Source organism: Phragmites australis, chromosome 7 (assembly GCF_958298935.1).
Source record: "Phragmites australis chromosome 7, lpPhrAust1.1, whole genome shotgun sequence".
NCBI lineage: Eukaryota > Viridiplantae > Streptophyta > Magnoliopsida > Poales > Poaceae > Phragmites > Phragmites australis.
The window spans coordinates 22,462,483-22,486,079 of NC_084927.1; the positions used below are offsets into that span (position 1 = coordinate 22,462,483).

Consider the following 23,597-nt stretch of genomic DNA (forward strand, 5'->3'; position numbering starts at 1 on the left):
AAATCTCATCATGTGATCCGAACGGATCACCGCCTCCTGCTGCGAGTGGGCAGAGACCTCGCCAAACGCCCCAACCCTGTGACAGCCCAGCCACCAAAAGCGATACAGGATCTCCAAGGCAATGCCTTTAGGAAGGAAGAGACGTCAAAGACATCCCCATCGTCGTCCAAAAAATGGACAGGGTTTTCACCCGGAGAGAAACTATAGTAAGAGTGGGGGAGGCACCACGATAGTGCCCCAACGAGGGAGAGTGGCGCCCGAAGGCATCGCCACTGCCGGCACCGGTGAATAGCCAGGCTAGGCTCTCGCCCGTATCCTTCCCACCCCCTACAACATCTCGGCAGCTATGAGCACCTCACGTAGCTGCACAACCACGACAATAACACAGGAAAGAGCGACACAGAGGCATACGACACCTCTCCACGCCCTGCATCGCCACCCAGAGCCCGTTGCACAGGACCCTACCCCAAGAAGCTCAGGGAGCCAACCGCACACTCTATTACCGCCGCCACAACCCCCAGTTGATAGCTTGTCGTCGCCTCACCACGCGGAGAGCGCACTGCAGCAAGAGCCAGCGCCACCGCCTCCGCCCGACAGCTCCCAGGCCTAGCTAGAAATCGACCGGCCCAGGTGCGATGATGCTAGATCCAAACGAATCTATGAGCATGGACACCGGATCCGGCCGCTACGGAAGCCCTGGCCGCCATGGATGCCCCGGTCGCCGTCCCTCAAGAAGCCAAGAGGGAGAGGACAACGGTGCGGGCGGAAAACAGCCCCGCTGCCACTGTCTTTACGGCCGCACGGACTTCCGACAGCGCACTCAGGCAGTGGCAAGGCAGGGACGTAGAAGGAAGGGGCAGTGGCGTGGCAGATATGGTGGCCGCCCGAGTCGCCCCCCTGGAGCGACGCAAGGGTGAGAGTTAGGCCCTTGGAAAATATGTATGTGCAGTATTGCCTACCGTTTTCTAATGCCATGATAAATTTGATATGGCCATTATACCAGGTCATTTCGAACCTGCGGTCAAAATTCGGAAGTTCAGAACTCATACACAGATAGGTCCTTGAAGAAAATGGGAAGAAGAAAAAGAGAGAGAAAGAGAGACTTAGACAATATTTAAAAGTTAAAAAACAGAAACAACTGTAGCACCAGGCCAGAACTTTGGCACATTTGTTGTTTCTGGATAAAACTTTGGCACATCTAAACTGAATAGATATTGCACCCTATAAAAGTGCTCCTCCTCTAGAAGGCCCATTGGGACATGAAGGCTACAACTGGCCCAATTCGCTTGACGGTCCATTCTGTATCGTCATGGACCTCAGGCCTTCTCTTGAAGGCATGTCTAATTAGGCTTTTGTGCTCGCTTAAATTCGGCATTCTTCGGTTAGGTCAATCACGTCTATTGCTATTCAAACTAGCAATTACAAAACACATGTGAAACTAATATAGTATATAGTAATATATAAAAATTAAATATTGAATATCTAGATATGAAAGATAAATAATAAGAGACTGAATGTATTTTTAGAATGTATGGAAGGTAAATATTGTATATTTGGATATGAAAGTCAATTAATACGAGATTAAATATATTTTTGAAAAAAGCATCGGGGAGAATCTTTGTACGATAATTGTTTGATCAACTTAAGTGGACAATAAAAATCGTTAAATTCTGCTATAGCTCATGTATTTTATAGGAGTATAGATATAAAAGTATATACTATGCATGATTGATTTCTCTGTGCATTCTTATCTTTGCTTCGGTACTGGCCACCGTTGCAGACTTGCAGTACATGAACGTTGCAACAATAAAGTTCCGCGGCATTACCATTTCTCAACAAATTTAAAATTATTCATGCTAATATCATATTGCAATGGATCACGACCTTAGCAATGTAGCATCTATTATCTTGTATAAGTGGATGGATCAATCACGGTCAACATAGAATGAGTATCAGATAGGATTGTGCAGTCATATTCGTATGTTTCAAGGGCAGGAATAGAAATAAACATTATTTTCCCCTAACTTTTCCCTCTATCAAGGAAGAATAAACATCTTTTCCTATGCTGTGTCCTATGTCAGGAATTCGAACACCCGTTTTCCCTTTTCATGATGAGAATTATGGTGCATATTGTTCAATAATACACACCTTTTCCCCTATATTCCCCTTCAACAAGGAAGAGTAAGCATCTTTCCTTATTCTGCCGCCTAGGAGCATGAATTGAAATCCTCCCCTTATCTGGTGACGATGAGAACTATGGTACACACCGTATGGTTGTTTTATTTTATTTAAAAAAATATATATAGTACAGTTTTTATAACAATGTTTCAGTTTAAGAGATAGATCTTTTTTTTAGGAAATGAAGAGATTGTACAGTTTGGAAGTGATGTTAGTTAAATTGGGCCCTTACAAGGAGAGACAACAAGCATTGGGCCGGGCCGGCCTATCACCTCCTTTTCTGTCCTTTTATCTTTTCCAAATTTTTTATTGCTGTAAGATTTGTCCTGGACAAGATAACACTGAGAGTTGGAAGGCGACTCGCACTCACTACACATCAAACTTTTTTTTGGAACACATACGCATCGAGCATAATTTGATAAGATCTTGGTGGAGCTTTAATAAGCTTTAGATAATAATGTCCTAAAACAAAGTGATCATCCCTCGCTTTTCTCCTCCGTATTCTTGTCTCCACAACAAGCAAAAAGCCGCACGCTCGGCACACCACACCAACCGCTACAAGAGCAATCAACCCCAGGAAAGCATCATCGCCGTCGATTACCTTTGCATCATGCTGCATGCCTCTTGCTTCATAGTGCCAATTATTAATAATCACCATTGAAAAGGCTTTTGCTAGGACAACGCCACCTTCCAAGCCTTTTTTTTTTTTTGCAACCACTGCTGCTATCAAGTATGGATCTTTTCTTTTCCCTTGTACTCCTGCCCAGTTGCATTCATGGAGTTTGATAGATAGGGATCATCCAGGTTGTGCAATGAATTTACAAGCAAAGTTTTTTTTAAAAAAAAATCAAAGAAAAAAAGAAGAAGCAAATTAAGCTTTTGAGTTTAATTTGAGTTGCAAAGGTTATCAGATGGAGTACTCCACTGAACTGAATTGAACAGTGGAATGTCAGTTGGACTGTTGGAGTGTACTCAAAGTCTCGAAGTTTCAGTTCATATAAATATTTGATTCGGAGCTCACAACAAACCTAGATTGACGATGCCACACCCTGTCCACTGCTTCTCTTTGGAAACCTTAGGATTCGAGCAGTGCCAAACTGCAGCCTGACAGGGATTCCAGATCACTTTCAGCCATCGTCGTCGCCAGGAATTAGAACCCGATACGCGAGAACTCAGAATTGAATGAAGGATGCAGTCCAGGAATTAGAACCCGTTAAGCGAGAACTCAGAATTGAATGAAGAATGCAACCGTGCTGCACTCTTTCACCTGTAAATTTCCCCCCTCCCTCTTAACCGGTTTCAGTCACTTTCATGGCTTCACTGTCCGTTCCAGGCTTTCAGTCGACGGATTGCTCGGCGCCGCAACCGAAGGCAGCCATGAGAAGGCAGCCGGCCGCGGAGCACAAGGGTTCGGGTGGCCGGTGTATATACCTAGGCCTAGTTTGTTAGATCTAGGTTGTAGTTTGGCCTGGGCGATGCGGTCGTTTTGGGCCTTCTGTGTCTTCTAGTCCCTCTTCGGTGACGAATCTCTAGGAGGTGCAATTTTCGACAGTGTCGCTGTAGCTAGGGTCCCAAACAGAACGGTTCCAACAGGGATTTTTGTTTCCCATGTTATTCCCTGGTGTGAAGAGCATGTGGATTTTATCATTCTCCGATCTCTCCGGCGATGATGGCGATGATGAAATCGGCATCTCTTTGGCGAGATCAGGGTACGGTTAGTATATTTAGTCTTTTTTGAAAGGATTGGAGTTAGTGACCATCCCACTGTGTGGTCGTTTCTTCCAGGCCGTTGGTGTGTTTGCGGGTGGCAGTGGAGTTTCCTTCCGACCTGGCGTCTTTGGTGAATCTGTGGGTGTTGGCGTCTGTTTTTCTATTCAACCATGTACGGAGAGGAGTTAGCCGATGTTCTTTCAACGATCTTTGTGTGTGCAGGAGTATTTCAGTGGCGGCGACTCTGAGCTCATTTGTATGCATCTTCTACGACTTCTACATGAGTGGACTCCTCTGCTGGTGTGGTTTGGAGCCTTAAGTTCAGGATCTGGTGCTCTTCTTTGGCTAGCATGGCGCAATGGGGAGAAACGGATGTTGCCGGGCCTGAAGAAGAAGGGATGCACTCTACTTATTTAATCTAAACCATTCCCTTTCGCAAAAAAAAAAAGAAAAAAAGGAAAAGGGGTGCATGAATGGGTAAGGCAACCAAGCACACACACATAGTCTGATTGGTCGCCGAGCAATCCAATTCGGTGGATGTGTATAATCCCACAAAGAAACATGTTTGGTACTCGCATACGTTGTTTCAGTCTAGCTCGGTAGATGCAGATTCTTGTATCCACTCATATAGGAGGATTTATTTGTCAGTGTCATAAAATTATTTTCATACGAGCAACCAACCACAGTCTCAACTCTTACATCCGCTCATACGATATCAGATTCGATCAACTAAACAGAAACTTAGCTCAGGCTATCCATACAGATACAACCAACCAAACAATTTTCTTTTCAACAAATATTACTCTATTCAACCTACATATACGGTGTATATAGACAACCAATCACACCCACAGAGACTATCTCTGGAAAGTCGAAATGGAATGGTAGCCTGAATGCAGCACCCACAACAGAACACTGCACTGTACTTTTGTGTTTCTACATCAATTTCATGCGACATATCAACAACCACACATAACATATCTATCGCCAAATCATGCCTTTCTTTTTCCAGAATTTCTTTCATATCCACAACGCTAGCGCCAAGTGCCGTAGCTTGGCTTGAAAGCACCATGTAACGAACTGATTAACCGCATAAACAAAGTGTCATGGTGTAGGGATCGGTGACGTCCTAAGAGAGGGATGAATTAGGACACTTAGAACTATTTTGACTCCAAAAACAACACGATATAAACCTATATCAATTTCTATCTAAATGTAATCTAGTTTGATATAATATGTCTACTCTACCGATCAAAACGCTTGCAACCTATCTAAGAAGGTAAATTGCAAGTAAGTAAATACGAAAACGTAAATAAGGTAGAGAGAGCAAACTCGTTACAAGGATTTTTTTTTCCCATGGTATCAATGGCATGAATACTATCTCTAATCTGCGTTGAAGCTCCACAAAGGATATGCTTCGGATCGGCACCCGATCACGACTCTTGAGGTACCAAGTCACAAAGATAAGACCTCTACCCGGATGAGTCACCAAGCCATCAAAGTAAGATCTCACCACTAGCCTCTCTTCCGGTTCCTCGCCGATGTAATCACTTCGGAGCTTGAGCCACCAAGGCAAGGATCTCCATGTCCCTATACACGTTTCTCGTCGCCGCTCCACACCAAGTCGGAGAGTCAACTAGCATGAGCAACTCCGGCTCAAATTACCGGTGAGTCACCAAGACTCCAAGGTACCAACGTATCAAGAGATACAAGCTTGGATCACTCCTTGATCCACTCTCTAGGCAGCAATCACCTAGCAACACACTCTCTAGGTCTATAAGCACTAATCACTCTCAAGTTACCAGCGAGTCATCAAGACTCTAAGATGTCGGTATACCAAGAGGTACAAGTTTGGATCACTCCTTGATCCACTCTATAGGCAACAATCACCTAGCAACACACTCTCTAGGCCTATAAGTACTAATCACTCTCTAATCTTGTGCTTAATTGCCTTAAATGATTACTTTAAGCAATTTGGTGGCTTGGATGTGTATATGAACTTCTCTAGACTTCAGCTGTACGCCACACCTTCAAAAGACTGAGTGGATGAGTATTTATAGCTTCAAACCCGCGCACTAGCCGTTAACCCAACAGCTCTAAAAAGTTATTAACACCGGATGATCTGGTGAGAACAGTAGTACTAACACTAGATCATCTGGTGAGTACACTCTCACAAACTAGCTGTTGGAACCCCACTCAAGCACTGCGTAAATTGCTCTGATGCCTTCTCCGATGCTTATCAATTCATCACTAGACTATCCGGTGAGCAATCCTCAGCCATCTGAGCTAAAAGTAACCCTCTCTGGAAAATATACTCTGGTGTACACATAACTTCATCACGGGACTATACGATGGATTGAGCTTCACCTGTCTCTTTGTACTGTTCATTATCTGATGTATTTGTCCGTTGTACTCTTGCTTCATTACTGGACTATCTGATGCCTTCAAAATCTTCAATCCAAAACCGAATGCTCTGATGTGTATTGCTTGTCGAACACCGGATCATCTAGTCAGTTGATCTTCAACTTTAATTCTTGAAACTGGCTCTGTTAAAATTACTTCGATGCTTCTGTCCATTTGATACTGGACCATCCGGTGAGGCAAAACTGTCTCTGTCTATATGCACTGTTCATTATCTGGTGTGTGCAACACATTCAACATCGGACCATCAGGTGAGAATAAAAACTCCTGGAACTTCTCCAATTCAATCAAATTTTATCCCTACTTAGATAGTTTCTTTATGTATTGCATCTGTAAGACCTATCATATATTCTTAACAAACATGTTAATTTTATTGACTATATTATCATTAATTAATAAAATCACAAATATATTTTAATAGGACCCTTTTCCCTGTAAAAGCAGCGGCCAGGAGGATTACAGGACGCTAATCAGCCCGTACAGATGCAAATGAGAACCGCTGTCGTGAGAGGAAAGCAAGTTCAGTGACATGGAAGCGCACCAAACGGCCATACTTTTATGCCAAGCTATGGCACTGTGCAATGATTGTAACATCGACGGACATGCATGCCACCCATCGCAAATCGCAGAGTGAGCTAGCTTCTTGGCTCTCTTTTTTTTGGGACTTTTGATCAATCCCTTGGCCGCCATGGAATCCATTATGTATATAATGCATCTGGTAGAGTGGCACCACTTCACCTGTAAGTGCTCTCCACTCGTGGCGTCCACTCACTCAGCTGGCGAGTGTGGTGCTCTGCTGCTGATGGATGCATAACAAGCAGCAGCTTTGAGCTGAATCGCCTCTGCTCAGCTGCTTCCATCCACTCTCTGTCAGTCTGTTGATGCTAGCTGCTGCTGCGTCTGACGCGACGATGTTTCGGGCCGTGCTGTTCGGTGTGGTCGGCCTCTTGCTGGCGTGCGCGGCGTCGGCCGTGGACGGCGGCGACAGGAGGTCGTACATCGTCCAGATGGACGCGTCGGCGATGCCATCGCCGTTCGTGGAGCACGAGGGGTGGTACATGTCGGTGCTGTCGTCGCTGGCGGCCGCGACGGGCGAGGGCGCGCCGGAGCACCTGTACACGTACACGCACGCCATGCACGGGTTCAGCACGGTGCTCACCGCGCGGCAGCTGGAGGAGCTGAGAAGGACGGAGGGGCATGTGGCCGCGTTCCCGGAGACGTACGCTCGGCTCCACACCACGCGCACGCCGGAGTTCCTCGGGCTGAGCGGCGGCGCGGGCGTCTGGCCGGCGTCCAAGTACGGAGACGACGTGATCATCGGGATCGTGGACACGGGCGTCTGGCCGGAGAGCGAGAGCTTCAGTGATGCTGGCATCCAGAGGCCCGTCCCGTCGAGGTGGAAGGGCGCGTGCGAGGCCGGCGCGGCGTTCAAGGCCTCCATGTGCAACCGGAAGCTCATCGGGGCGCGGTCCTTCAGCAAGGGCCTGAAGAAGAGCGGCCTCACGATCTCGCGTGGCGACTACGACTCGCCGAGGGACTACTACGGCCACGGCTCGCACACGTCGTCCACGGCGGCCGGCTCCGCCGTCAAGGGCGCCAGCTACTTCGGCTACGCCAATGGCACGGCCACCGGCATCGCTCCGATGGCCAGGGTGGCCATGTACAAGGCCGTGTTCTCGGCCGACACACTGGAGTCTGCGTCCACCGACGTGCTGGCAGCCATGGACCGAGCCATTGCCGACGGCGTCGACGTGATGTCGCTGTCCCTGGGATTCCCAGAGACGTCCTATGACACCAATGTGATCGCCATTGGAGCCTTCTCCGCCATGCAGAAGGGCATTTTCGTGACGTGCTCCGCTGGGAACGACGGTTCCGACGGGTACACCATCATGAACGGCGCGCCCTGGATCACAACCGTCGGCGCGTCGAGCATCGACAGGGACTTCACCGCGACCGTCACGCTCGGCAGCGGTAGCGGTGCGAGGAGGATCCAGGGTAAGTCGGTGTACCCACAGAGCACAGCGGTCGCCGGCGCAAACCTCTACTACGGCCACGGCAACAAGAGCAAGCAGAAGTGTGAGTACTCCAGCCTCAGTCGCAAGGACGTGAGTGGCAGGTACGTCTTCTGCACCGCCGGCGAGAGCGTCCGGCAGCAGATGGACGAGGTGCAGAGCAACGGCGGTCGCGGCGCCATCATCGCAAGCGACATGAAGGAGTTCCTTCAGCCGACGGAGTACACCATGCCGCTGGTGCTGGTCACTCTGTCGGACGGCGCGGCCATCGCGAAGTACGTGACGGCGGCGGCGACAAGAGGGGCGCCTAAGGTGAGCACCCGTTTCGTCCTGACGGAGCTCGGCGTCAAGCCGGCGCCGACCGTGGCGTACTTCTCCGCCCGCGGGCCGAGCCAGATCAGCCCGGCGATCCTGAAGCCCGACGTCGTCGCGCCGGGGGTGGACATCCTCGCAGCGTGGGTGCCCAACAAAGAGATCATGGAGCTCGGCAAGCAGAAGCTCTTCGCCAAGTACATGCTCGTCTCCGGCACGTCCATGTCGTCACCGCACGTCGCCGGCGTGGCCGCCCTGCTGCGGTCGGTGCACCCGGACTGGAGCCCGGCGGCCATCCGGTCCGCCATGATGACGACGGCCTACGTGAAGGACAACGCCAACAACGTCATCGTCAGCATGCCGAGTGGATCACCGGCAACGCCACTGGACTTCGGCAGCGGCCACGTCAGCCCCGACCAGGCAATGGACCCTGGGCTCGTGTACGACGTGGCAGCCGACGACTACATCAGATTCCTATGTGGCCTCCGCTACAGCAGCCGTCAGATAGCAGCCCTCACCGGCCGGCGAAACCCCAGTTGCGCCGGAGCAAACCTTGACCTGAACTACCCGTCCTTCATGGTCATCCTCAACACGACCAACTCGGCCACCCGGACGTTCAAGAGGGTACTGACCAACGTCGCGGGCTCGCCCACGAAGTACAGCGTGTCGGTAACCGCACCGGCGGGGATGAAGGTCACGGTGGCGCCGCCGGCGCTGTCCTTCGGCAGCAAAGGCAGCAAGCAGGCGTTCACAGTCACGGTGCAGGTCAGCCAGGTGAAAAGAGGCTCAGATGACGACAGCTACATTGGGAATTATGGGTTCTTGAGCTGGAATGAAGTTGGAGGGAAGCATGTTGTCAGGAGTCCAATAGTATCAGCATTTGCCCAATGAGGAAGAAACTGTTAGCACAGCTGGAGCAAAAATAAAAGCATGACCATAGAAGACACTAAACATAAATAACCCTGATCAGAAAGAAACATACCCTGAAGAAAGGTGGGGGAGGGGGGGGGGATCCCACCAGACACCCAATTACTACTGTTGACAAGTGTATCTATACCCTATATTTAAATTATAGATTTATCAAAGCTTTTCTCAGCATTTCGATTCTGCTCCAAATGAACAATTTACCATGTTCTGGCTTGCTTCAAAAGAAGCATACAAATGCAGAATGGTTTAAATTAAAAGCACAATACCACCTCTCTGGGAACCTCAGGCTCAGATGGCTGCTCTGTTCTTCATCAAGAGCAGCATAAAGCACCAACGGGTCACAGATACGCCAGTGATGAGTAAGGAACCAGTCAGATACAAAGAGAAATTCGAAAAGGAGTAGATTAAAAGTTCCATACAATGAGTTAGCATCCGATACGTCGTAACCTGATAATCTTCACTCCTGTACCATTATAGCTACGAGCGGTGATACATCAGGAGCAAAGACAACTTTCAAGCTCCAAATGCAGCATTGTTGGGGAAAAAACAGCTCTCCAAATTGAGCAGGAAACGATCTCCGGTATCTCTCCATAACCAATTGGATCTGCAAAATTATGTAGGATAGGGCAATCAGCGGGTGAATATTGGCAGTTCCAAGCAATTATTCCTGCATATTATTGTGCTGACGCCATCTCAACAGTCAACAGGCTATTGCGAAATATGCATGGTTCAAACTTTGAAATCTGAAACTACATACACGTAGCCGCTAACCAACAGTATGACTGAAGGAGCGGCTGGAGTGGCAGTACTGTTGTCCAAGGAAAATGGGTGACATCAACAATGAATCCAATTGGATAATATTGTGTCCTTGGCACCACTCAGATCACATGCTATGCAGTAGTGTCATAATAGAAATCTTCAGAATTCATGGCCATCTTGCTGCTAGCAGATCATTGTGGGTCGGCAGTACTCACCACCATTCCTACAACTAGTCTAAAATCCTACTCATTTTAAACAAAACGTGCAAATGATTATCCATAGTTCCATATCACATCAATACCCTTTGCTACACACAGTTAGGTTCTCCTCCATGCTGTTATTGAATACTGTAGCAAGGAGGTACACGAACACTGAAGCAAATCAAACATATATGAGCTATTGAGTTGCCTGACTGACCGACCGGTAGCTATGTGGCTTCCAAAATCCCATTGCCTTGTGTGACACTGGCGTACCTCTTGTACTGTCGAGGCAGAGGGGGAAGTATAAGTCTGATATGGTATCAGCAGGTGATGCCTCACTCTGCACCCAAAGGCACCTGGGAGTTTTCTTAAAGAGTCTTAAACACCAACAACTCGTACATCCCATGATAACAATTACAATGCACCCAGGGACTACAATGGTCATCAATCGCACATTTCATCTACTGGGACTGTCACATTGGTACGTTGTTTCAGCTGTTATTAGGATTTGTCACCAGCCATTACCACCACAGAAAGTGCAGCCATGCACTCTGTTAAATTCTTAGCACATGCCTTTTTTTATTGGTAGTCACAAACAGACTTGCAGGGTTGCTGCCATGGATCAGACAATGCCCGGTAACATCCACTTGATAATTGGGAATGTTTAACAGCGCCTCACGTCTCCGATTACAACTGGAGGTCAGTCTCATACCCATTGTGAAGGTGATCTTTATGGCCCGTTCAGCTGGCAATGCTCCTAAGGTTACTGACTACAAATGTTAAAGACCAATCGGCGCACTGATAAATCACCATTTATCACCAATGCTGCTAATCTTAACGCCGATCGCAGAGAAGTTCATAAATTTGTCTTATGATGACATGAGACAAGAAGATAAGTTAAAGTACAGATCAATTGCAGCCATGACGAAGTCATTGTGGAAAACAGCATGCAAGTACTCTGGGAATCAAGTAATTTCCTCGTGCTAAGGTGTCTGTCAGGTTCTCCAATGGAGGATACATCACGAATTATATAGCTACAACAAGTGCACCAAAGATCAACATATAATTTATCACACCGATTTGAGACTGAAACGAACACCAGGCTGAACAAAGGTGTGGAGATTGGTAGCACCAAGCTGATCATGTGCCTTCCTCTATGTATAACCACAAAATCGTTACAGAAAACCATAGTGCGCCCTACGCTGCATGTGATGCATGAAGACTGGAGTGCAACAACCATCGAGTCTGCCATGACAACAGCACATGTCGTCAATAATACCAATAACAGGATTAACAGCATGCAGAGTAGGCACAATCCTGCCATGTTTTGGTATTAGCTGTGTCAGACTAAAACTGCGACTCAAGCTTTGTCTGTTATGCACATGTTCCATATTCATCAACGATTTGTGTGGTCTCCATAAAACCTTTCTGATAGCAGCAATGACTAGGAGATCCAACACCAACTCCACTGGAGCCAATCTTGATCTAAATTACCTTTCATGATCATTCTCGACAAAGACCATATAATTCTACAGTACTCGATAGGATCTTGGCCAAAATCGCTTGCTCTATGTCCAATTACACTATTTATGTGACCAACCAAACAGGGATGAAGGAAACAGTATTTTTAGAAGCACAAAGGTTGATTAGAAAAAAATGTGACCTTAACAGAAGCAGCAGATATATAGGTTCGGACAGAAAAAAATGTCGCTCAGGATTCCAATTTCATTCTTGCTACAGTTAAGTCCATTTCTACAATGCTATTATCCCTCGTTAACATATATAGTCCTCTCTTTCTTTTTCCGGAAGAAGGCATATAATTACCTCCTAGACAAGCTAAAAGGGAATATAAAATAATCTGCCTAACAGGGATGGGCGTGGAGCGATCCGTCCCTACTAACACGTGATAACCACAGTTTACTCAGTTGATTCTAGACATATCACAGGTTAAACAGAATAAAGATTTATACTTGAAGAGATTGCTGAACACACCGCAGTTTAGATTTACAAGGTTAGCAGAGCATACCTTGAAGAGATTGCTGAGAGAATTAGCTCGGTCAAAGCAGTAAAATACTTGTACTCGCATAGCAGTGACACACCTTTTGAGAATAATAATTCAATTGGTTAGCTCCTTCCCATATATAGGTATGATAAGAAGTGTTAAGTTTTGTGGTTATAAGAATTATGACATAAAATAATGCAAGATTTATACTTGCCTTGGAAAAGCAAAAAGAAAGAAACAGATAAGGTAATGCAAAAAAAAAAAAACAAGGCAAAACCATAGATGACAAAGAAAACAGTAAAATATGAGGACAATCTTAACTTGACTTCATTTAATAAGATGTTTCTGAAGGGCTCAAATATGCTGCCCGGTGTCACATCAATGACAACAATTGTACATTACAGCCTTTGAAGTAAAAATAAAAAAATAACAATCTGGCTTTTCAGAATTACATCTATATTTACACTGCTATGGCATAGCAAAAGGATCACCAGCAGTCCCAAACTTATAGGTAAGATGCTCATGTTGTAAACTCCAAATTTACCTTCAGTGCTCTCTGCAGTATCTGGTATTAATACCAAGTATGCGTGATATAAATCTGGACCAAAGAATACTATCATGTTCTCTAATCAAACGGATCATTGTTCTGTGATAGATTTCTCAATGGCTCTCACATAAACAGCTTTTGGCAGAGTCCCAGTAATACTATGTATTTTCTCTCCATCCTTGAAGAGTAAAACAGTTGGAATCCTCTCGATACTGTAAGATGTTGCAATCTGCGGGTAATCATCAGTGTCAAGCTTATAACATTTTATCCTTCCAGTATATTCTTGTGCTATCTCATCGACAATTCGGGTGACCATTCTGCAAGGTCCACACCACGAGGCCCAAAACTCAATAAGCACAGGTACATCACTGCATATCACATATTCGTTCCAAGAGCACGCGGTTATTGTTTCAGCTGTACAAATGGACAGAACATTGCTGTTAGACATCTTTCTAAATACATCTAGATAACATGCACAGATAAAAATGTAAAAAAAATGATGTCAAAGATAACAGAAGTTTTTCATGCTCATGTAGCAGGATTAGGAAAATTGAAAACCTCAAGAAGTATATCATGTAGCTGAAAGTATTTACTTGAGTGGATCATAAAGATGAACTAAGTTGATGGGCTACCTAATACATGAAGAGGACGAATAAACCAGGCATGAAATCTACTCAATCATGCAAACTGTAGGAAGAGGAGCATATGCCATATTATGATGAAAATGGAAAGGTGCTAAGTCAAACTAGCTAAAATGTATGTAGTGCAGCCAAGTAACAAGATAAGGACAGACATGCAATGCCTAAACTTCAATATCTTTTATCTGTTCAACGGGTAATCAAGGAGTTGAGATTTATGATGTGTTTGCCTTCACGAGTAGTAACTAACTGACACGAACACGTCAAAATCCATCTACTTGTGACATTTCATTACATGGCAACAGCAGCAGCTTTAGAATATTGTAATACAGCCCCAACTAAGCTCAATTTGCCAGCAAGGAATTAATTTCAGCATGTGCCAAGGCTCAACTTTCTTCACACTCAGCTTGTTAGAACCTGGATTGAAAGAGTCAGCTTATTACATTCTAGCTTCAAAGAAGTTTCCTTTGCCAATTGCCACAGCTTCCAGGCCGCACCCTTAGAGTACTAGACACTTCCAAGCAAGTAACTAGTAAGTTGGACAATAAGCAACAACACTACGCATTTAAGGCAGGATAATGCCACATGTTGCAGCGAGCAATCGTACAAGAAATCAACGCATGGTATACAAGAAACTAAGAAATGGAACATATTTAGGCAAGCCAACGAGCAGAATAAAGATTCACGGGGATCAACCAACCAGGCCCTTACCGCCGGTGGAATAGGCGCAGCTCACCCTCGCCGCCGCCGGGCGCCGCAGCGGCGGCCGGCGGATCCGGGACGCGGCAGGTTCCGGCCGGTGGGCCCAGCGGCGGCACGGCCACCGGCGGGCGGAGGAGGAAGAACCATAGCCGACGACCCTTCGGCGGCCGGGCGCCGCGGCGGCGGCGACGGCGGAGGGAGCCGGTAGCGCCGTGGCAGAGCAGAGCCGGCGCGGCGGCGCGGCGCAGGAAGCGGCGGAGGCGGCGGCCATGTTTGATTTCGTGAGCTGGGGCTCGAGTCGTGGCGGAGAAACGCGGTAGGTGGAAAATTCACGAGACGGCCGCACACTGCCGATCCTACACTAGCTCAAAGACAGCGACGCTGACGCACGGCGAAAACGTGCGAGTGCCCGGAGTGTTGGACTCCTCCAGTCCTGCCGTTCGGCGCTTTGTGGCCGTTGCTTCGAGCATCGCACGCTCTCCATTGCTATGTGTGGTAGAGCCTTTCTAGTTGACTCTGTTCTGTCCAGCGAACGGGAACCGCTCGCGTTGCTTTTTTCCTCGCATCCAAGCACGGGAGACAACACAACAGATCCAGGGAACTTTCCAATCAAACAAGAAATTGTGCACCTGATCACCTGATCGAATTTTAAAACTTGTGAATAACTCAGTTGAACATGCCGGATCGGATGAAAAACTCTGAATAAATCACATTTTTCCCGATCGGATGAAAGCTTTTTAATATAAACAAATAATTCACGAACTTTTCGGATTGGATTAAGGAACTTTCAAATTAAATCACCTAAACTTCCAAAAAAATGGAATTGGGGCTTATGAGTGTTGGGTGATGGTTAGCGGCGACGAATAACCCGTCCTATGTCGATACATTGCCCTTATCGTTCATGCCACGGAGATAGAGAAAAGGCAAGTGAATAACATGAAGAAGAGTAACACACTTGTCAGATAGTCAAAATTGGATGCCACAAGATCGAGAGGCCGAAGCCCTAGCTTTCGTCCGAAAGGACCGTAGAGGAACTCATGTAATCTTCTAGAAGGGAGAGGGTGGTGCAACCACCGATGCCTAGAAGGAGGAGATAGGGAAGCATTAGTGATCTGTGCTCTTATAACACATGTCACCACGAGATGGGCTTGCCAAAAATCTCTACCAAACATCATAATCTTTCCCTCAAACGGCAAAGCATATCTCGTAATATCTTGTAGTGACCTATCAAGTGTCGCAACCACTTGATGCTTTGTCATGGCAATTTCATCTTATATTCTCAATGATGGCGTACGAAGCAACTCTACAATATCATTTTGCTTGGTGAAATTGCATGTGTTATTGTTAGTAAGCTTAATCAGAATTTCAAACCTAGAGTGCTGAGTGGTGCGTCCACCAGGCATGATCAACGCTATAATGTTAGATGTTGCAGTGACAATGACTATTAGGATCAGTGAACACACTTTAGCAAGCAACGCCTTGTACATGTATATCTTCCATGTGCCTTCCGAACCATCGACAAAGAAAAATTGGCTCCGGTTCTTTATCATGTGACCCATGAACATTGGCTCGTCTTCTGAGATGTAAATAGATCTAGCTGTTTTTGCTCCATGTCGACTGGCATCTCCTCTCTAACCTCTCTCAAGTGGTCACCATAACAGTCACATGACTCTGTTGTGAAATGAACGAAAATTACATATGGAAATCGAACTACTAATGTTTTTTTATTAATTTTTATTCGAATTTTTGCTATTGATTAATTGTGTTTTACATGAACTTTATTTCGGTATTTTGCGTATGGAAATAAAACTACTATTTTTTAATTTTAATTCTGACTTTAGCTATTTATTAATTGTCTTTGATATAAACTCTTTGGTTTAATCTAGACCATTAGATGATCATAACAATCAATGGTGCAAATTCTTTTTTTTATTAATGTGGCAATTTCTAGCTTTTGAGAGCAAACGTAGTGACTCCTTTTAATTTTGTTTTATTAAGATAATATATCTAAAAGATATTGATTGTCAAAATTTTAAAAGTTTTACTTCGTGTTTTTTGGACTACCTTTTGTCATGTTTCTGGTGATTTCGGTATCCCTCATGTATAACTGACTAATTTCCTCATGGTTTGTATTACTCGTGAATAAAGAGGTTTGCACTTCATTTTTGGGTAACAACACTAAGTAGCAAACACTAGAAGAGTTCTGCCAAGTAATCGATGAAGATGGATTATTGACTTACCAAAATGCAGAATCCAAGACTGTATGGCCTTGTTTAAGAAGACTTCTCCCATACGCTGGATTCTGCACAATTAGAAGCTGTGTAAAAAATGGCCTTTTGCTTTCTAATTAGTTGTTGCTGCTACTGTTGTTCCTCATTGTTGTTGTTGTGTCTGCGTTGTCATTTTCATGCCTTCCAAGAAACCGGAGGAAACCAAATAAGATGGGGTACAGTTTTTCAGAGTTGCCCCTATGCATTGAGCATTTGTACCCACATTTCAATTTTTTCCAAGACCAGTATGCAAGTTTCTTTCTTGATCACACAACATAAAAAGCTCGCTCCGTTTCTTTTGATAAGGCGTGCGCTCATTTCAAAATTCAGTCTTCTGACTTTAAACCGACAAATAATTTGACATGGTCAAAGCTAAGTTTCCTTATATTTTGAAATCAGAGGGGTACTCAGTTATATGGTTTACTAAGCAAGTCTCCCGTGGTTTGTGGCCATTCATTGCAGCCCAATTTAGAACTGAATATATATAGGGATGGACGTGGAGTGATTAATAGATATCCGCAAATCTATTCTAGGTTAAAATGACTAATTGGTTAATTAAATTAAACTAGAGTGTACCGTTCCACATCCAACCTTAAATACATGATTTTGTGAATGTCTAAAAGGGTGAAATATCACTATTCAAACAAGCAACACGGATTCCCATGAAATTCAGCTGTTCTAGGTAGAGTAGAAATGAGAGACCAACGAGAAGTCTCTTGAGTCCCCTCCCTTTCTCTTCTACAGTACAGATGCGGTGAAAAGGTGTTTCTCTTTGGATCACAGTCTCGGGGTGGCCTCTCGCCGTCGACGGCCTCTTGGCTATCGGAGACGGAGGGTGGTCGACCGGGGATGTTGATGTAGATATTACTAGGTCCTTTAGCTAGCTAGTTTGGTTAGATTTGCTTTGGTGTTCTTGCTCCGGTCCGGTATGGCCTTGCTATTCCGGCGTCCGGTGAAGTTTTTATCCTCCGTTGCATCTCCCGTGCTGATGTAAATATCGTCGGGGTCACCAGCGATGCAATCGGGAGGTTAGTTTCATCTCCTCCTTGAGGAAGGGAAGGAGATTTTGATTCCCCTTTGGTGGATGCGGTTTTCGTGTCGGTATCCTTCGTGTTACCGATGGCAGACCTGCTCTCTAGACCACCATCCACGCCGGTCGTGGCTGTTGGCACCAGCTATTGCGTGTTTCCCTCATCTTCGTCGACGAGAAAACGCCGATGTGCTTTCAGTGGGTGCAGATTCGTCACGGGGGTGTCCAGAGGCGATGGTTGATGCAGTATGTCCAATGTTTGGAGCTTCTCGTCGATGGGATGGTGGGACTTGGTTCCGATTGGCTCCGGATTTGTCGCTGTTCCGTCGGCGCGGGTCATCGGAGAGGGAGAAGAAGGTTACAAGGACTTGGTTGTAATCTCCAGTTTCTTCAGGGTCCTGTTCGCAAAAAGGGATGTACTGTACTCTCACTTTTATATAAAGTCCTTCCCTTTCGCCAAAAAAAAAGGAAAAAAAAAGAAATGAGAGACCAACAACCGTACCCAAGAATCCCCTTGATCTTGCAGGTAAGGTAGAAAATGACGAAAGACCAAAGCTTTTCAGGTCGGTGAGTCAGTTTGCAGCAGCCCATGTTGCAGCGTCCGAGTGTGTATCAGGTTGATCAGTTTCAGGCGAGGGGACGCTTGGTTCCTTGTCTGCATCGCCGTGGCCGTGGGCATCGACCAACCGCTACGCAACAGCGGAGGGGGACGCCCACGCCGGAAACAAGCCTGCAGGACGCAGTCAGAGCCGAGGCGAAGGGCGGCGGGTCCCACATGGCAGCGGCGGCACCAGGATTTCGTTGGCTGCACCTCGGCTCCGCCACCGCAGTTTGTTTCTTGGCTGTCCTCTCCCGCCGCCCGCGTGGGTTGCTGCTCCCTCGCCCGTGTCGCCACTCCCCCGCATGCCGCCGCCCTGCCTCGGGCAGCCACGCCACGCGACACGCGCGTACGTACGCACAGTAGTGCATACTTAGCCGCGGCCGCCCCGCCCGGTTGCCAACCGCGCCAGGACGAGACGCCCTCCTCCCCGCTCCCAGCTGACCATGTCGTCGTCCGCGACCACGGCCACGGCGTTACGACGGAGGCACGCGGCGGCGGGGGCCACGGCGGAGGAGTGGGTGGCGGTGACCGGCGCGGGTGCGTGGCGGGTGGAGGAGGTCGGCAAGCACCAGCTGATGCGGCGGACGGGGCTGCCGGCGCGCGACCTCCGCGCCCTGGACCCGGCGCTGTCGTACCCGTCCAGCATCATGGGCCGGGACCGCGCCGTCGTCGTCAACCTGGAGCGCGTCCGCGCCGTCATCACCGCCACCGAGGTGCTCGTCCCGGGCCCGCGGGACCCCGCCGTCGCGCCGCTCGTCCGCGAGCTCCGCGCGCGCCTGATCGCCTCCGCCCCCGCCCCCGCCCCAGTCTGTCCCGGCCCGACTCTTGTCTTGCACGGCTTTCTTGGACCGCTCGCTTATGCAAGGTTTGGTCTTTTTGGTGGAAGGAGGACGAGGCGGGAAACAACAGGGGTGTCTCGCCGGCGAGCCCCGGTGGTGGAGCCGTCGACAAGGATGGGCAAGCGTGGAGAAGCGACAAGGTCCTGCCGTTTGAGTTCAGGGCGCTCGAGGTGTGCCTCGAGTTCGCCTGCAAGTCCCTTGAGCACGAGGTGCGGAATTCTTGCTGTTTGAGAAGTGAGCCCCATGGATTGAAACGGAAAACGAACTAATTCACCTGTGGGTCAAATCCCTATCTGCGCAAACGGGACCTAAATGTTTTCCAACTGTGGTCAATTGGTCATTTTCACACTAAAATCAAGACTCACAGCGATGAACGAACTGTAGAGGGTGTGTTACCGCCATGTAGACTAAAATTAGCAACCATTGTTAATTATACGAGTCATGCTTTGATGCTTTAAAGCCTTGGTATCAAACTACCAATATCAATCAAGGGAAAATTGAGGATTTGACAAATGTAAATTTTGTTGTGCATTTTGGGAGTTTTCTTCTCAATGTTTTTGTAGGACTTCCTTCTCAGTTCACTGTATTCTTGCAACTCTGATCGCCAAACATAAGGCCACCTCTAGGATCTTACCTGGATAATGGTTTTGTGGTTGCTTCAAATTATTTATTTCTGGGCTTGACACATTGTTTTCTGTTAACATTCAGATAGATGTCTAGTATCAATATGCTGGTCTGAAACTTTGAATATCTATCCTATATGTTTTGGCTTTATATCCTGTTAAATATATCTTCTTGACTACTCTGAACAATCAACGTTTATGAAGATTTTGTATGCATTCTCATTCAAAATGCCCCACACTTCATCAGACATCCACATTGGAGAAAGAGGCATACCCAGCTTTAGATGAACTCACCTCCAAAGTCAGCACTCTCAATCTCGAGCGTGTAAGGCAAATAAAGAGTCGATTGGTTGCCATTTCCGGGAGAGTTCATAAGGTAAGTTGCTCGACCACTGGCTGCACAAAATCCCATTGATAGGACTCGAACATTTGGGCGTGTGACTGCTATGTACCACTGAAGGACTGTAGTGCCATTCCCACGTACCTTTCGACAGGTTAGGGATGAATTAGAACACTTGCTCGACGACGACATGGACATGGTCGCCATGCACCTGTCGGAGAAGCTCGCGTACCAAGCAGCTGGCCACTCATCGAGATTTGATATCGAGAAAGAACCGAGCGATTTCGACGAAGAGAGGTTTGAATGCTGATCACCCCAGGCTAGAACAGAGTTCTGTTTTGGAGTACGGACGCATCAATGAGCCAATGGGCCGCATCCGATCATGGTTGCCTGAATGCATGGGCAGGGATGGAGTGGAGGAAGGCGGCGGATCATCCGACGGCGGCAGCGGCAACGAGACCTCTTTGGGGTTCACTCCCAAAATCGACGAGCTGGAGATCCTGCTGGAGGCGTACTTCGTGCAGATCGAAGGCACCCTGAACAAGCTCTCCACTGTAAGTTGATCGATCCCTCGATGAACAAAAAAAAAAAGAAGAAGAAGCGTTTCTTGGCATTGTGAACTGAAATCCAGCTGATGGGTCACGTTGAAGCTGCGCGAGTACGTGGACGACACGGAGGACTACATCAACATCATGCTGGACGACAAGCAGAACCAGCTGCTGCAGATCGGGATCATGCTTTCCACGGGCACGCTGGTGCTCAGCTGCGCCATCGCGGCCACGGGCGTGTTCGGCATGAACATCGGCATCCCGCTCTACCACGCCGCCACCACCGGCGTCTTCTGGCAGGTCACCGGCGGCATCGTCGGCGCCAGCGCCGCCATCTACCTCGTCACGCTGCTCTGCTACCGGAGGAGCGGCATACTGCAGTGACCGTGTTGCTCGTGCTGGCGGTCGTGGGACACGGGGGGTGGATATCCTGTGCAGCTTGATGTATGACACTCTTTAGTTGGGACGCGGGATGCAAATGGTGAGAGGAAGAGGCGCTGCGGTGGGCATGTTCGGTTCACTGCCACATTTTGTCAAATTTTGCCAAATACTATGTCGCAGTTGTTTGGTTCTTGCTTTTGCTGACCATCTCAGGTTGAAGAAAGAGGTGTTTTCGTTTCTCCGAAGAATGTCTCACGGTTGAAACTTATTTGGGGCAATTATCAGGTTGTCTAGACATATCATTTTCGGGAGGAACTATGGATCAGTCGACTGTTCTTTTTTTTTTTTTTTTAAAGTCGATGTATGTGGGCCATCTGATGACGATCCGATGATCAAAGGATGTCTTCCACCTCCCGATCCTTTTTCTCTTTCACAACACTCTCCCGCATGTCGCGTCGACTAGCTCCCCAGCCTTGCCCGCCTGACTGCCTTGAAAAATTAAGGTAGTTCTGAAGAATGTATGGCAGAACTCGCGCCTCACAGAGGCGGTTGATCAATTCCTTATATAGCTGGATTACAGCACATCGTGATCCGATTTACATGGCATGCCTAGCTCTGCGGGATGACGATCTCGTTTCCTGAAGATTCGCTCACCCTCTGACCCTCTCATTCAGTTCAGATACGCACGCCACAGAACGTGGACATGATCACCACAATATACGCACGCACTAGCCTATACTTTCTAACAGCCTCCCTCAATCACAACCTTCTCATGTTAGGTTGAGATTGTAACAATTTTTGCTGAACGGAGCTCTTGACAGTGCTTTGGTGAACATGTCTGCTAGTTGATCTTTGGAGGAAATGAACCTGACTTCAAGTGCCTTCCGCGCAACCTGCTCACGAACAAAATGGAAATCAACTTCAATGTGTTTGGTTCTTGCGTGGAACATGGGATTTGCAGTGAGATAAGTTGCTCCGAGATTATCACACCACAATATTGGTGCTCTTGCCTGAAACACTTAAAGTTCTTTCAGCAATGACTGAATCCAGACGAGTTCAGCAGCTACATTTGCAATCGCCTTATATTCGACTTCAGTACTGGACCTTGAGACAGTTGCTTGCTTCCTTGAGCTCCAAGAGACCAGGTTCTTCCCTAACAGTACTGCAAAGCTACTTGTAGACCTGCGATCATTAGGGCACCCTGCCCAATCAGCGTCAGAGAATGCACTGAGAAGTGTTGTTCTCTGAATTTTCAGGCCTTGGTTAATGGTTCCCTTAACAAACCGAAGAACTCTCTTAATTGCTGCCCAGTGCACATCTGTTGGGCCTTGGATGAACTGACAGATTCGGTTGACAGCAAAGGATATATCTGGCCTGGTAATTGTAAGATACTGCAATCCTCCGGCCAAGCTTCTGTACTGAAATTGAGCATCTTCAGTCAATGGGTTCCCTTGGTGCTTGGACAACTTTTAATCTGATGTCATGGGTGTGGAAATAGGCTTGCACTTATCCATATTTGCTCTCTTGAGTAAATCCTGGGCATATCTACTTTGTGACAGCAGAATTTCATCTTTCTCTGGCTTGACTTCAATACCCAAGAAGTATCAAAGTTCTCCCAAATCCTTGACTGCAAACTCTTTTGTCAGACTTTTGATCAGCTTGTCAGTAGCATCTTGCCTTGAACTCACTATGATAATGTCATCCACATAGATTAACATGTACATTGTGAGATCATCTTTGTTGTAGACAAAAAGTGATGCATCAGCCTTTGAGGAAACAAAACCCATCTCCTGTAGTTTAGAGGTCAGTCTTGAATGCTAGGCTCTTGGGGCTTGTTTGAGCCCATATAGTGCCTTACTGAGTTTGCAGATATAGTTGGAGGGAACTTGTTGATCTTCAAAACCTGGTGGTTGGCGCATGAATACCTCTTCTTCTAATACACCATGTAAGAATGCATTCTGGATGTCAATCTGCCTCATTTTCCACCCTCTAGACACAGCTAGTGATAAAACAATCCTCACTGTTGTGGGTTTAACAATTGGGCTGTAGGTGTCTAGATAATCAATACCAAACCTTTGCTTGTATCCTTTTGCAACTAGTCTGGCTTTGAATCTTTCTACTGAACCATCTGCTTTTCTTTTCAGCTTGAACACCCACTTACTGTCAATAAGATTTACTCCTTTTCTTGGTGGCACAAGAGTCCATGTGTTATTTTTTAGCAGTGCTGAATATTCTTCTTCCATGGCTTGTCTCCACTCCTTCTGTTGCATGGCCTGAACATGTGAAGTTGGCTCTGCAGGTATTGTTGTCTGACCCTGTACTGTGGCCTGAGCAGCATATCTGATGGTTCCATCTGTGAACTTCTTGGGCTTCACTATATTATTCCTGAGTCTAGTGACCATTGGATGTTGACGTTGAACCACTTCAACTTGTTCTGTTTCTTCTGTTTCTGCTGAAGCAGCGGCCACATCTTGGGGATCTGCAATATTAGATTCACTAGACACAGGCAATTCAGTGTCAATGGCACTAGTTAGTCCAATATCAGTAGAAAACTCAT

At 46.9% G+C, this 23,597-nt stretch overlaps 3 protein-coding genes across 3 annotated transcripts; 2 read left to right on the forward strand and 1 right to left on the reverse strand.

Annotated features, from left to right (window-relative positions):
- Positions 1-7,050: 7,050 nt before the first annotated feature.
- LOC133924227 (subtilisin-like protease SBT1.7) lies at positions 7,051-9,728 on the forward strand. Its single transcript, XM_062369672.1, has one exon. It carries the CDS (start codon positions 7,191-7,193, stop codon positions 9,522-9,524), a length of 2,334 nt encoding a protein of 777 aa, XP_062225656.1. The 5' UTR covers positions 7,051-7,190; the 3' UTR covers positions 9,525-9,728.
- Positions 9,729-12,826: 3,098 nt separating this feature from the next.
- On the reverse strand, positions 12,827-14,864 carry LOC133924228 (thioredoxin M3, chloroplastic-like). The gene is made up of 2 exons (XM_062369674.1): positions 14,418-14,864; positions 12,827-13,482 (listed from the first exon to the last, which is right to left on the reverse strand). Exons 1-2 carry the CDS (start codon positions 14,677-14,679, stop codon positions 13,160-13,162), a joined length of 585 nt encoding a protein of 194 aa, XP_062225658.1. The 5' UTR covers positions 14,680-14,864; the 3' UTR covers positions 12,827-13,159.
- Positions 14,865-17,385: 2,521 nt separating this feature from the next.
- On the forward strand, positions 17,386-21,376 carry LOC133924229 (putative magnesium transporter MRS2-D). The gene is made up of 6 exons (XM_062369675.1): positions 17,386-19,115; positions 19,196-19,357; positions 20,019-20,147; positions 20,266-20,408; positions 20,518-20,665; positions 20,762-21,376. Exons 1-6 carry the CDS (start codon positions 18,753-18,755, stop codon positions 21,041-21,043), a joined length of 1,227 nt encoding a protein of 408 aa, XP_062225659.1. The 5' UTR covers positions 17,386-18,752; the 3' UTR covers positions 21,044-21,376.
- The last annotated feature ends 2,221 nt before the right edge of the window (positions 21,377-23,597 follow it).